Genomic DNA, 13696 nt, shown 5'->3' on the forward strand with positions numbered 1-13696 from the left:
TTTGCATTAACCTTTGTATCATCAGAAACCTGGTAGTATTTTTGAATGGTCGTGCATCCCGCCCTCATTCCCCCCTGAGATGGGAAATCTTTGTATTTCTAAGTCTGAAAAGGAGCTTCCGATGAAACAAAAATCATCATTTTCTGCCCTTTGATCATATTCTCATACAGAGTGAAAGTGCCAAACTCTCTGTTGAGAAATGACCTGATCATTTGTTCATTAGCGTAACTGCAAAAGTCATACTATATACTTTTTGTCATGTCACTTTATCACACAATCAATGCTCGTAAGATGCATTTTACTTTTAAGCTGTGAGCAGCTGGTCCATTGTCTTTGTGCATTGCATTGTGGGAGACAAAAAGTTGCTTCCCAGTTCAATAACACTTATTGATTTGAAATATATTTCCTCGTGTTGTTGGAACCAGATGAGTGAGAAAATAAAGTTCACACAAAAAGGAGTTAGCATGCACAGCAGAGTCAGCATCAGGAGGAGATAAAACAAAGCAAAAAGAATCAAATTTGAGGAGCAACATGTTGATGTTTTTGGTGAAACAATACACTGTGAAATATGTGGGCTTTCTGTTTGTTTAGTCCTTCTTTGGCTAATATCCAGTGTCGCTCATATTGTTTCTTTTCCTGCGACAAAAACAAGTTGACCAAGGTTGTTTTGTTTTTTGGTAGGGGGGGGCGGGGAGGGGAGGAGGGAGTACTGCAACTTACAAAACCGTATGTAATAGGTATGTAACATTCAGATCAATATGTAATACAGACTTGGGAGAAGATTTGTGTCAGTACATTTACAGTATATGTGTTAGCCTCCTGAGCTTTCTGAACTTTGCTCTAAGACTAAAAACAGCAGGTTATCATTTCAAGTCATGTCTGAAACGTTGGGTTTAGGATGTAAAAGCCTCAACATTTAAACATCCATGCAGTTCATTAAACCAGACATGCATAAGTATTGATTGTGGTCTTGAAGCACACGTTTCACTGCGTCTCCCCGTGCAACCGCAATCACTTTCTTAGCGACCTTTGCACTTGTTTTGACGTGCCCTCTTGAGTGCTGCTTCTCTCATTACGTGTGTGTGTGTGTGTATGTTGTGAACTCTGGCCTTGGCAAACAGTAAAGGACAAGCCCAGTCGGCTGCTATCATATGTCCATGTGTCGCGAGCAGAGGAGGGGAGGTTGGGGTGGGTAAGAATACTTTAAGGGGATTTAGTTTCTTTAAAAAGAGCATCAGTTCATGTCCCACTGACGACACAATCCAGTGTCTCGTCTTGGTCGATTGGTCTGTAGCCGCTCTGCTCATTGTTACATTGGAGTGTAGCACAGAATGGAGCCTCCTCAGCTGGGACACATGAGGCTCCGCAGGTGTGACAGCGCAGGTGAGCTCCTTTGATGAACCTTCTCTTCAATGCAGAGACATAACATGGACGTAACCTAGCTGCAAAGATTTACACACTCGTGTCACTGACTGAGTGCTGCACACACGTGAGTAAAAAATAGACTCCATGTGTTGTCATGTAATGCTTTGCTTCACGCAGCCTGAAGGGACTCAACTGCACAAGTTCTTCTAAAAGTAATATTGAATAGAGACAGTTAGAATAGTTGCCAGGTTTCCTATGCTTTCTGTTGTATGTTATGAGGTTGTTGTATGAGGTGGGACTTAATGAGGCAGTAAAAGAGGCTAACATGTTCTGTAACTCGCCTCAAGAAAAAAGAGGAGCAGGCATATTTAGACAATGACCAAAGAAAGATGTCCCCACTGAGGGCCTGCTCGCATTCTTGGCCTACATTTGGAGAGATTTGTTCTTGGTTTTTATTGCATATTCCTTGAAAAAGTATCACCATGCTTTTGTGTGTAAGTCATGAGAGAGAGGAGAGCAGGAGAAGCATTGAGAGGTAGCTCTTACGTCAGTCTGTGGGGAGAGCGTGCTCATCTCCTGCTGTGGTTAACGCCCTCTAGAATAGTATGTCAGTCTCTTTATGACTCAGATTCTACCCAAACAGGAAGCCCCAGTCATCAGTGTCTACCACCACCCTGCAAACCACTGCCCAAGTTGCTCTCCTTTCTACGCTCACAGTTGCTCCTTTATCACTCCTCAGCTACAATGTTTGAAGCTAAGTTAGGAGCAAAAGTCTGAATTTATTGCAATTCATTTAAAAAAAATGACTTAATGTAAACAAGCAATGCGCTCCTTCTCAGCATGTTTACATTTGACCTCTCAAATGGAGATCTTAGTGTGATGGCACTGCTTTAAAACAGTTTTGATGCCGTCACCTGAAGCTAAAGCTAGCCGGCTGCTACTCCAGATTAAGTTGCCACAATTTCATGGTGTTTGCATTCAAGAGCGACAAAATTCAAACCTAGCAGCAACCTCCGATGGTGAAAAATGAAGTCAATGCGGTAGTGAAAAATCCTGCAGTTGGTCGAGTGTCGGCTTGAGGCTGGCTCCAAGAAAACCAGAAGTCAAACAACACAACAGGCAAAAAGCCAGTTTTTACAGCATAAACAAACATGTTTACAACCTGTTACAAAAAAAGAAACAGGTCTGATTAGTAATTGACCTCATGGGCACACACTGTACTGGGCGTGTCTGTTTTGAGTTTATGAACGATACGTGTTATATCCATAGATAGACGTGTTGCTGACCTGATTGACAAACTGAGTTAGATATTATGCACTCGTATTATAGTTTTTATTACACTTAATCTTGCTTTCACAATATTGACCAATGTTATCTCACTTTGCATATTTTTCTGATATCATGCAGGCCTAATAAGTGCAGTAAGAGTGCCTTCTCGGATGCAACAATAGAAGAATAAACATGATTAAGTTCCTCCAGGTATCCTGCCGGTGGACGACATGTGATGCTAAGTCATCGTCCCGTTACCCCAACCCATGCAGCTGGTTGTCTTTTATTTTATTCTGCACCACTGTGTCCACTTTTATTACTTCTTAGAGATCTTAAGAAGCTGCTTTGTAGATTTCTGCTGCCCAGCTTTCTTTGTGCTATGCTAAGTCAGCTTGACACCTACATTAGCTTCATATTTAGCATGCAGACTAAGCCCCTGACTGATATTAGTTTTTTTAGTGAAATAGATGTTGTTTTTTTAAGAGCTTCTGTACGTTTCAGAACTAGTCCATAACTCTGTACAACAGCTCACCTCTTTTTGATATTATCACCTCATGATAATATCTGTCTCTCCTTCCTGTCGTCTGTTCTGCACATGTTACATTTGCAAATTATCCCTGCACTCTTGTTCACTTCATTTGTCTGTCTACTCGCCGTTATATTAAATCGTTTCTGCTGGTAATATGTTTACACTCATGCACTTTAACTTATGTCAATACTGTCCATTTACAACTCTGTTTTTGCACATTTACATTTAATCTTTCATATTTAAGACTAGTAATGCTTAGTTAAATCCTGGTTGTATATATTTTCATTCTTAGTTTTGATATTTTTAGTGTTTATTTACTTTGTATTTAATATTTAATTGTGTTTAGATTTGCTAATATTGTGTTTTTTACTCATATTGTGTGTTTGGATAACCTGCTGCTGTAACACCACAATTTCCCAGTTTGGGATCAATAAAGTAATTCTATTCTATTCTAACTATTGATCATTAGATTAACAGAGATGATTGTTTTAAAACATAATGCATCAAAGTATTGAACATTTTCACATCCTGAATTACTTCCACGCCTCATCTTACTAGTCATCAAAATGCAATAAACACAGAAGTTTATACTCTGTAGTTTTAACTACCACTGCTTCACAAAGCAGCATCTTTCCTGACTTGCTTTTATGAACAGTAGCTTTCTGATGGAGTCAGTCACTTGTGCAGTGACTTCAGTTGCTTCATAAAAAAAACTCTTACAACGACTGTAATTTAAGGTGAAGGTTTTAACTGCCCTCTGGTGGCGAGAAGGGAGAGTTACAACTCTCTGTTGATCAGCTTGCGCAGCACCATCCGAGTTCATCTGAATTCATGACATGTTTCCAGCTGCTCTCGTCTCTCTCAGACTCTGACAGCAGCTGTGTCGCACGCAGCACATGTGCAGTGTGGTGGCGCTGATGCTCCTCTGCCGTTTGACATCAGCACGCAGATTTTGTCGTTTAAAGCGTGAAACAGACGGAGAGGAGGCAGACGAGCATCGCGGCCCCCGAACCCCCCCACGCCCCCCCCCCCTCTCCTGCCTACAAAGTACCGCTCCTTAGCAACAGTCAGCTGACCTGCAGGAGGTAGAGTTCAGTGAAGCACACAGATCACAGAGTGGTGTGAGTGTCAGTCCCCCTCCACCTGCAGCTCAGGCCTCATGGCTCTCACCATTAACACGTCCACAGAGCAGAAAACACTCACTCAGACTCCTCTGCTAAAGATCTGGGTGCCGTGGATAGGATGCAACTTAAACCGCAGGAGAGGATGTAAGTACACAGGAAACACGAGTAGAAGAGAACGAGGTTCCAGTATTTTGTCTCTAACCTTTATCTTCCCTCACTTCCTGTGTTTTCTTTCCTGCAGCAGTGTGGAGGAGTTACTTTAGCTTGACTTAATTCTATTAATTCAACTAATTCATGTTCAGGGGCTCAGTCCTGCTGAGGGGGGGAGGGGAGGGGGGGTGCAGGTAGTCTGGCAGCAGCCTGAGAGACAGAGGAGTCAGTCATGGGACGACAGCCAGGTCGAGTTGGCTCTCTGTCCAGTCTCTGACGCGGTCATTTCAGCGTTTTGCTGACGCAGCATGCTCCATTCATAATCGAACCGCCTGGAGGCTGACACTCTGTCTGTCTCTGTATACACACACACACACACACACACACACACACACACACACACACACACACACACACACACACACACACACACACACTATCTGGGTAACTTTTGTGGGTCCTATCTACCCTGCAGTCTGCCCTTTATAAAGTAGTGGCATCACTTTGGCCCCGGAGACAGACCGGCGTGCTGCAGTGTGGTCATGACTCGGTAAGAAACATGAACTCTGTTACATTTTGGAAGAAAAAAAAGTCAAAAAAAAGGTTGTTGTGGAATTTTTTTTGAGAAAGGAACTTCAGAAGTAATTTAAAAAACATATTTAACTCAACAATTTTGAGAAAATTTGAAAGGATGTCAAAATGTTCTGATTTAGAGGTGGGAAAGTCGATTTATGTAACAATGGAGATTCTTATCTTCTCAGATTTTTTTTTATAGATTCATAACTTCCAAAAAAGTGTTTCTTTTTTTTGGGGCTAATCAGTCACTCCCTGTTAAGTGCTAAGGCTAGCTCTTTAACTCAGTAGAAAGCCAAATGGAGCAGCAAGATATTGGGCCAGTCTCACAGATGACTGGAGTAGATCCTGAAGTACTAATTAAAAAAAAGATTCTCAATCGAGTTGTGACCCCAAGAATCAAAATCAAATCCAAACGTGAGACACCCAAAGTTTCCCAGCCCTTCCTCTGATACCTTTTGAAACCAGGTGTTTTAAACCGAGACAATCTTTGTCATTTTAAGTATCATTAGTATAAAAAATACAGAAGCTTTAAAAAAAAAAGAAATAAAGACAGACCTTCTGTTAGGTGGGTTAGGGTTGTTTCTGCTGGATAAATCCAATGAAGAAATCGTGAAACAGACCGTAGATTATAACACCATTTAATCGACCGAGGTCAGACAACTTCACCAGCATGCTTACAAATCACTGACACAGTAACAGTGTTCACAGTGCTGCTTATATTCTGTTAAAAGGTGCAACTCACAAATTCCTTTCCATTTGGGCGCATCACTATAAAACAATAAAGATGACATGACACTGATTTGTATACGTAACAGATGTAGACTCTCTGTCTAGCAAACAGTTGTTGACAACATATGGTTGGCTCTTACACAAATCTACTACTATTTAGGTGTTTCAGCCAGATAAGTTTACAGCTTCAGACACCTAAAGGTAGGAGTGCTAACAGGTGGTAGACAGACTTGAATAACACATTTCACAAAGTTACCAAAATAAATGAATTTAATGAAAATTCGTACTAACACCTTCAGTCTTCTCCAAGAGAGAGAGAGAGAGAGAGAGAGAGAGAGTCTGTGTTAATTGCAAAGGGAAAGTGTTTGTGCCAGTTAGAAAGTGAGCAGGAGTTTACTTGCAATTTAAAGAAAAGAGTTAAAAACAGGTATCCAACATCGGGCGCCTTAGACTTAGACTTTCTCTATTGTCATTCAAACTTGTACTTTACAGTGCAGATAAGAACACAATTTTCGTTGCATTTGGCTCGTTCCTGTCGCTGCAGAGGTATTAAAACAGGTTTTGATATTGTTTGATTTTACTGATTTAAGTTTACAAATCTGGTTTTGTGACAGCCCTGATAAAAAGTCCAAAACCTTTCTTCTTTGGGGTTTGTTCTCCAGGATTAATAATCTTTTGGGAACATGAGTGAGTGTGTTTACCGTCTGCAGGTAGTAGAAGGACATTTTAACACAGCTGGAGTATTGCTGGGCAGTTTCAGTTTGGATAACGATTTCAGCTCCTACGATCATGAAGAGCAGATGATCGACACTAAACGATGTCGTGTTTCGCTCGTTTTGTTGTGTTTGGTGAACGTTTCAAAATCTTTGTTGTTCTATTTCGGCCACGAGAGTTCATCTCCACTACCTCCAAAACATAGTTAAATCATTTCTATTTATTTATTATTGTATATAGTATTATTTATTATTAATTGTCATGTATTGCTGTGTTCAGAATGTTAGAAGTGTTTCCACCTGAGGAGAAATACCTGGTTAGCAAAGTTGTTCTTCACTTCTTCAGACACATGTAGAACTATTTTCAGATGTTCTTTTATTTGTGTTTCTGTCTTTATGGATGAGCTTTTTTGATTTCCTTTGGACTAGTTTTCTGTGTCAAAATGTGAAACCAAAGACACATAAGATTTGTAAATTCTAACGCTGGTTTGCAGATATTTGAACTGCACCTCAGAGCTCTTACTCTCACTCCTAATGAAGATTACCTTGGCAGCAGCAGCACACACAGAACACACTCTGTACACCTGCAACACAGAGCCTCAGAGAAATGTTCTTCACTCTTTACTGTACATGACTCGTTCAAACAAAGCAGTGCTGCTCTCCTGCAGAATCCTGAAACACTTTCTTTGTATCAGCACCGTTCTTTAAACATTGCTTCTGTTACTGTGCGTCTTCACTTCAGCCTCCAGGCCTCAGTTCTGTAACTCTCCCACGGTGATTGTGATGGTGGGACTGCCGGCCAGAGGGAAGACGTACATCTCCAAGAAGCTCACCCGCTACCTGAACTGGATCGGGGTGCCCACAAAAAGTCAGTCCAAAATGTCAACCCTTGAATCCAACCCATACAGAAGTAGTAGAATGGTTTTGAAACTGCATGAGTTCATGTGCTGTTAAGTTATTATTAACCTCTGTTTCTCTCTGATCGAAATCCAGTGTTCAACGTGGGCCAGTACCGCAGGGAAGCCGTCAAGACCTACAAGAACTTTGAGTTCTTTAAACCTGATAACGAGGAGGCCATGAGGATTCGCAAGTAAGGAGGATAACAATGTTCAAACTGACAGATACGATGTTACATACTGTAGGCTATGCACACCTCACCTCTTAGGGTTTCATATGTTCTGATTTACTGTCATTGTTATTTGAATGCAACATGCAGTTGGTTATTCTTTACCAGGTAACGAGCGTACCTTCTGTTTCAGGGCCTGTGCTGCTGCCGCCCTCAAAGACGTCTCGGCTTACTTTGCAAAGGAAAAAGGACAAGTGGCTGTGAGTAAGAGGACAACTGGAACTGTCCCTGTTTTCTCTGTAAAACACCCTGATTCATTATTTATGTATGTGTGTGTGTGGGGGGGACAGTCCCCCATTTAACGTCAGTACTGTGTGTCAAAAGAGACATCATAAAAGTGCAGAGAAGAGATTAAGTGAGTGAGAAAAGGAACACTTTGATGTTTATGGTTCATATATTGTTTAAAAATTATATTAAACAGCAAATGAAAAGAAATAAAGTATAACTGTGTTTAAAGGTCACATATTATCCTCATTTTCAATTAGTTTAAATCTCAGAGCTCTCCAAAACATGTGTGTGAAGTTTCTTGTATTAAATCCACTCTGATCCTGTATTTGATCATGTCTATAAACCCCTCTATTTCAGCCCTGCTTAGAACAGGCTGTTTCTGTGTCTGTACCTTTAAATATGTAAATGAGCTGTGTCTGGTTACTGCCTTTGTGATGTCATGAAGGGAAAATCTCCAAACGGCCTGTTTGAGCACACATTTTCTGAAAAGTTGAGCAGAAAAAAGACAGAGAGGATGGACTTTTCTCATAATTGGGGGGTTAGTAGACAGACTAGAGACACACATTAGAGTTTGAGAAACATGGAGAAGAGTATTTAGCATATGTGACCTTTAAGATTTGTATTTCATCTAATCGTATCTATAATATCTACAGCTCTTTTTAACACAGCATGACTTTGTGTTACAGCTTGGAACATCGTAATATGTTAACAGTCTTTATGGTGTATTGATGACTCTGTCCTGCGTCATTCAGGTTTTTGATGCTACCAACACCACCCGAGAGAGGAGGGTGATCATCATTAGCTTAGCAAAGGAGAAGGGCTACAAAGTGAGTACATGTTGTTTGTTGAAAGTTAGACATTTTAAGAAAAGTGCTCATTAACTTCACTGAGAATTAGATGAGATCACTGATACAGATTAGATTTTGAAATAAACACTTGCAACTATTCTTGGTGCCAACATTACACAAGAAGAAGAAAGGCAAAGACAATAGAAAATAGATAGAGAGAAGTTTGAAGAGAGATATTAGAAAGATGACGAGGGAAGAAGGGCTTCGCACTCACCCTACACTGGATTGGGCTGTTCCAAAATTCAATAAATATCTGTAAATGCAATTACAGATTTGCTGTGTTTTAGAGGTCAAAAATTCACCCTTACTTAATAAAATGTTTTATCTAGGTTGTTTGAATCCATACATAAACAAATTTGTATAAATTACAATTTACAAGTGGTGATAAAATGTTCATATTTATCAATAAAGTCCCAAAAAAACATGAAAAGAAAAACAACAATGTATGAAAAAAAAACAAGAAGACGTAGAGAAGAAAATAGAAACAACTAAAACAGAAATAAAGTGAAAAGGAGTTTTGCTCTGAGGCTCAATATTAACACAAACGCATGGCCACAAGATTCAAATAAAGTGTATATTTTACAAATATTTTGTATCCTAATGAATTCTTCTTGTATGCAGGTGTTCTTTGTGGAATCGATCTGCGATGACCCAGAAATCATTGCAGAGAACATAAAGGTGAGAAGCTTCTTCACCTCACTTAAGGGATCTATATTTAGCATGACATGAAGTTGGCATCTACATTTCTGTGTTTTGTTTTTCCTGACCAGCAAGTAAAATGTGGGAGTCCGGATTATGTGGACCGAGACGTCGATGAGGCAAATGAAGACTTCCTGAAGCGCATCGAGTGTTACAGAGCAAGCTACATGCCCATAGACGATGAGAAGGACAGGTATGGAGCCATGAGGATTTTCTTTCTTTGATATAGAGAGTTGGTTGCCTTCTCTTCCCACAGATTAAAGATTTATGTTATGCTTCCTCCCCTCTATGTTGACCATGAACAGGAAGCTCTCGTACATTAAGATCTTCGACGTGGGCAGCAGGTACCTGGTGAACCGAGTCCAGGACCACATTCAAAGCAGGATCGTCTACTACCTCATGAACATCCACGTCACACCCAGATCCATCTACCTGAGCCGCCACGGAGAGAGCGAACTCAACTTACTGGGTCAGATTGGAGGAGATTCAGGACTCTCGCCCAGAGGACAGAAGGTGAGGAGGTGACGTTTGTGGAGTTTGATCCTTTGAGGAAAACCAGGGTGCACTATATTTTACTTTCCATTCAAGACATTTAAATTTATAAATGCAGATTAAATCTCTCTGAATTTGCAGCATCCCAGGGCATTCACAACCTGTTGACAGTGCTGATGTTATCACTCTCACTGCCACTAGAGGGAGACAAAAGTCCCATTTGAAAGATGAATTCAGAAATGATTTTGAGACTTACAAGTTTCCCTCACTGTTTCCAGTATGCAAACGCTTTGGCCGCGTTCATCAGGAGTCAGAGGATCAGCGACCTGAAGGTGTGGACCAGTCACATGAAGAGGACCATCCAGACCGCAGAGGCTCTGGGAGTCCAGTACGAGCAGTGGAAGGCCCTCAATGAGATAGACGCTGTGAGTACAGAAAGTTCATCTTCACCAATTTATCTTATATGTCACTTATCACACTTATTTATTATTTATTTTGTCTTTCTCTTAGGGTGTATGTGAGGAGCTCACCTATGAGGAGATTCAGGAGAATTTCCCAGAAGAGTTTGCACTGAGAGACCAGGACAAGTACCGATACCGTTACCCCAAGGGTGAAGTAAGTGCTCCCTTACTTTAACTATCGAGACTTTCAAGAATACACTATCACACTGACACAGAAACACACACATACACACTTGGACAATGCTCAGTTCAGCCGCAGTCTGATGAGCTGCAGCAATAAGGAGGGAAAAGGAGTGGCTCATTATATGGGATCTACGCTTGTTGTTTTCCTGCAGGGAGCTGGATAAGAAGATGAATACCTCTCTGGTAATACAATGCTTCAGCCAGGAGATAGTCTTAGTGAAGACTTGAATTAAAGAGGACATATTCTCCCCCTCCTCCACCTTTTCAAACACTCCCCCTGTGGTCTAAATGAAACATCTGTGCTGTGCTTTGGTCAAAGTATAACATGAATCAAGCACCAGAGGAGGTTTGTGACCCTGTATGAACCAGCTCTCTCAGAACGCTCCGTTTTGGTGTGTGTGTCTCTTTAAATGCAATGACCCCCCCCCCCCCGAGGTTTCCCAGTAGACATCACCCCTCTGTAGCGAGAATAAAATGGCAGACCTGCGCAAAAGTTTTGTTCTAGGCTGGGGGTGGAGTCCATGGGTGGAGATATCAGGGGAGGGGAGGGGATTTTCTTCTTTTTTTTACCAGAATCCCCCTGTGACATCACAAGGAGAGCACATTTGAAACGGAGCATTTTTCGTCTGTGTTGTAAGACTTATGCAGACCACAAACAAAGGACTGGATGGGTTTATTTCACATGTTGTGGGTCAGTAGACTCTCAGGTTACACAAACATATGTTCAAAAAACGTATTTTTTTTCCTTTTTTATAATCTGTCCCCTTTAAAGGTGAACATGTCGCCTGGCTCTGTTCAAACTCCAGAGATAACAAAGTTGTGGTTTCATGAGCGGTTATGTCGGGGAGTGTGATTATGTTGCTGGAAAGCTCACAGTGATGATGACATCACATAGGAAGTCGTTCCCTGAGACTTGAAGCTCAAGTTCTGCCATTGCATCGTCTCTTGCCTGATCTGTTCATTATAGGAAACTCTGCTCAAGTCTGGGTTGTTTAGTTGAGCAGACTACAGGATACATGACCTTACCAAACGGACAGAGATAGATGAACTTTTTCTGTGTTCAGTCCTACGAGGACCTGGTCCATCGTCTGGAGCCGGTGATCATGGAGCTGGAGAGGCAGGAAAACGTTCTGGTAGTTTGCCACCAGGCTGTGATGCGCTGCCTGCTCGCCTACTTCCTCGACAAACCTGCAGGTACAGCAATCAGCTGCAGAGTCTGGCTTCTTCCCTCCATGTTTTCTCCGCTTTACTCCCTAACATCTGTGTCGTTTTGTGTCCTTAAACATCTCTTTACGATCTCATTTCCCTCTCTATAAGACGAGCTGCCCTACCTGAGATGCCCCCTCCACACGGTGCTCAAACTCACACCGATAGCCTACGGTAGGTGGTGCGAGCTTCTTAAGTGATGACATGTCTGATCTGTGTAAATCTTTTCCTGACAGTCTGGGTTTTTCTCCTCAATAACAGGGTGTAAAGTCGAGTCCTTTTTCCTCAATATTGAAGCCGTGAACACACACAGAGAGAGGCCGGGGGTAAGTTTCCACCAGCACATATTTGTCATAATAGACACTTTGGGTTGCCAACTATTAGTGTGTGGCACATTACATGTGTCTATTGGCAGGCAGTATGTTTTTCTAATTTGTATGTATCGGTGAAATGTTAAACGACGAGGAATGAGGAAAATATAGTAAGTCAAACTTTATATGGTACTTTTAAAACACTCACACTGCTTCACAAATTAAAGCAACCAAACAATTCACAAGGAGAGGAATGAAATCCTAAAATCAAGCAGGGTAACGTCAGGATCAGGAAAACACAAACTAAGCACAAGAAAGTGTTTGGGAGTCACACGAAGGCTCGTCTCCACAGGTGAGTTTTTAGATGCTTCTTGAAGCGGTCCAAAGATTCTGCAGATCCGATGGTTTGTGAGAGTTGATTCCAGAGAGTGAGGGCTAAGACGGCAAAAGCACGATCACCTTTTGTTTGATAATTAGAGTGGGGGGATGGTAAAGAGGCCCAGATTAGATGATCTGAGTGGACGAGAGGTGAAATATGGAACGAGGAGGTCAGAAATGTAGCTGGTTGGTGAGGTCATGCGGTGCTGTAAATGTTTTGTAGCTTTTTGTATTGATGGTCGGACTGTTCTCTTTCTTTATTCTTATTAAAGAAGGAAGAAAGGATTGCTATAGCACTTCCATATACCATGCCATAACAGCAGCAAACCGCTACTCCCGAAGTGGCACTTCCTAGTCGATCTCGGCGTCAGTCAGAAATGGTCAGGTTTTCATGCAAGACAGCAAAAAAGGAGCTCACTCAACCGTAATTCAATTTTTTAGGTGCACAACCGCAATGAGACTAAAGAGAGACAGAAAAGTCAGCGCGCTAAATATCCTTCAAAGTATATTAATCTGCTGTGCTGGAGCACGATAAACTCTTCACTATACATCTGCTTAGAATTAGTCATAGGATGTTTTTGGCAGAAGCAGACAGTCATGTTTTTTTGTTTTTTTTAAAGTGGACTCAGGTTTTTGTGTTTCTGTCGTTGCAGATCGTCGACATCAACAGAAAACCAGAGGACGCTCTGCAGACTGTTCCTGAACACATATAAATACTGTTTTTATGATACTTAGACATACAGACATACTTAGACATACACTCCTACTAAATATATAAAGGGTCAAGACAGAGGCCGGGGGATCCAGCGTCTTCATTTAAAGAAGAACATGTCCTCCCTCTGCAGCGACTGAAAAAGTACAAAACAGAACATTCTGTTTTTAGCATGCCTGTCTAATGTCCCTGTGTCTGATCGGACTAGTTTGCCTTTCTTAACGCCATGAAAAGTGTCTGATTGTTTACAAAAAAAAGAAGTAGAAATAAATGCACTTTGTTTTCGCACAAAGAAGAAAAAGACGAAGCAGTGTTGTCACTGTAACTTTGGTCTACATTCACTTTTTTTAAACTTTTGTACTAAAGAATGTGTTGATTATGAAAGTAGATATCAGCACCATGGACAGCACCCAAACAAACAAAACCCCTTTGTTGTAGATTGAAGGAACCTGACTGTGAACTTTGTAAAAAGTCAGGCAGGTTTGATTTAGATGTAAATGAAGTAATCCTTCCAACATGTCATCGTGCAGAAATAAAAGTACATGTCAGAAACAAACTGGTGGTTTCTTTGCATCTGTGTTGACTGAAGCAAAAAGA

General features: G+C 41.2%; 1 protein-coding gene across 3 annotated transcripts; it reads left to right on the forward strand.

The window, feature by feature from the left end:
- The first annotated feature begins 1155 nt into the window (after nt 1-1155).
- On the forward strand, nt 1156-13655 carry pfkfb1 (6-phosphofructo-2-kinase/fructose-2,6-biphosphatase 1). Of its 3 annotated transcripts, none has more exons than XM_020650259.3 (14): nt 1156-1383; nt 7198-7323; nt 7449-7545; nt 7715-7781; nt 8562-8636; nt 9279-9335; nt 9428-9549; nt 9662-9869; nt 10127-10273; nt 10359-10463; nt 11557-11686; nt 11810-11872; nt 11960-12024; nt 13041-13655. In XM_020650259.3, the coding sequence occupies exons 1-14, from the start codon at nt 1332-1334 to the stop codon at nt 13098-13100; spliced, it is 1374 nt and encodes a 457-aa protein (XP_020505915.1). In that variant the 5' UTR covers nt 1156-1331; the 3' UTR covers nt 13101-13655. The 3 variants fall into 3 exon arrangements, with proteins under 3 accessions (XP_020505915.1, XP_020505916.1, XP_020505914.1); XM_020650260.3 differs by having other exon boundaries at nt 1349-1489; XM_020650258.3 differs by lacking the exon at nt 1156-1383 and adding an exon at nt 4285-4431.
- Nucleotides 13656-13696: the final 41 nt, after the last annotated feature.

Source organism: Labrus bergylta, chromosome 12, assembly GCF_963930695.1.
Source record: "Labrus bergylta chromosome 12, fLabBer1.1, whole genome shotgun sequence".
Taxonomy (NCBI): Eukaryota; Metazoa; Chordata; class Actinopteri; order Labriformes; family Labridae; genus Labrus; species Labrus bergylta.

Coding starts and splice junctions, on each gene's coding strand:
- pfkfb1 (XM_020650258.3), top strand. CDS start 4,323: ATGGCTCTCACCATTAACACGTCCACAGAGCAGAAAACACTCACTCAG. Junction 8,637..9,278: donor CAAAGGAGAAGGGCTACAAA/GTGAGTACATGT, acceptor TCTTGTATGCAG/GTGTTCTTTGTGGAATCGAT. Junction 11,687..11,809: donor CTTCCTCGACAAACCTGCAG/GTACAGCAATCA, acceptor CCTCTCTATAAG/ACGAGCTGCCCTACCTGAGA.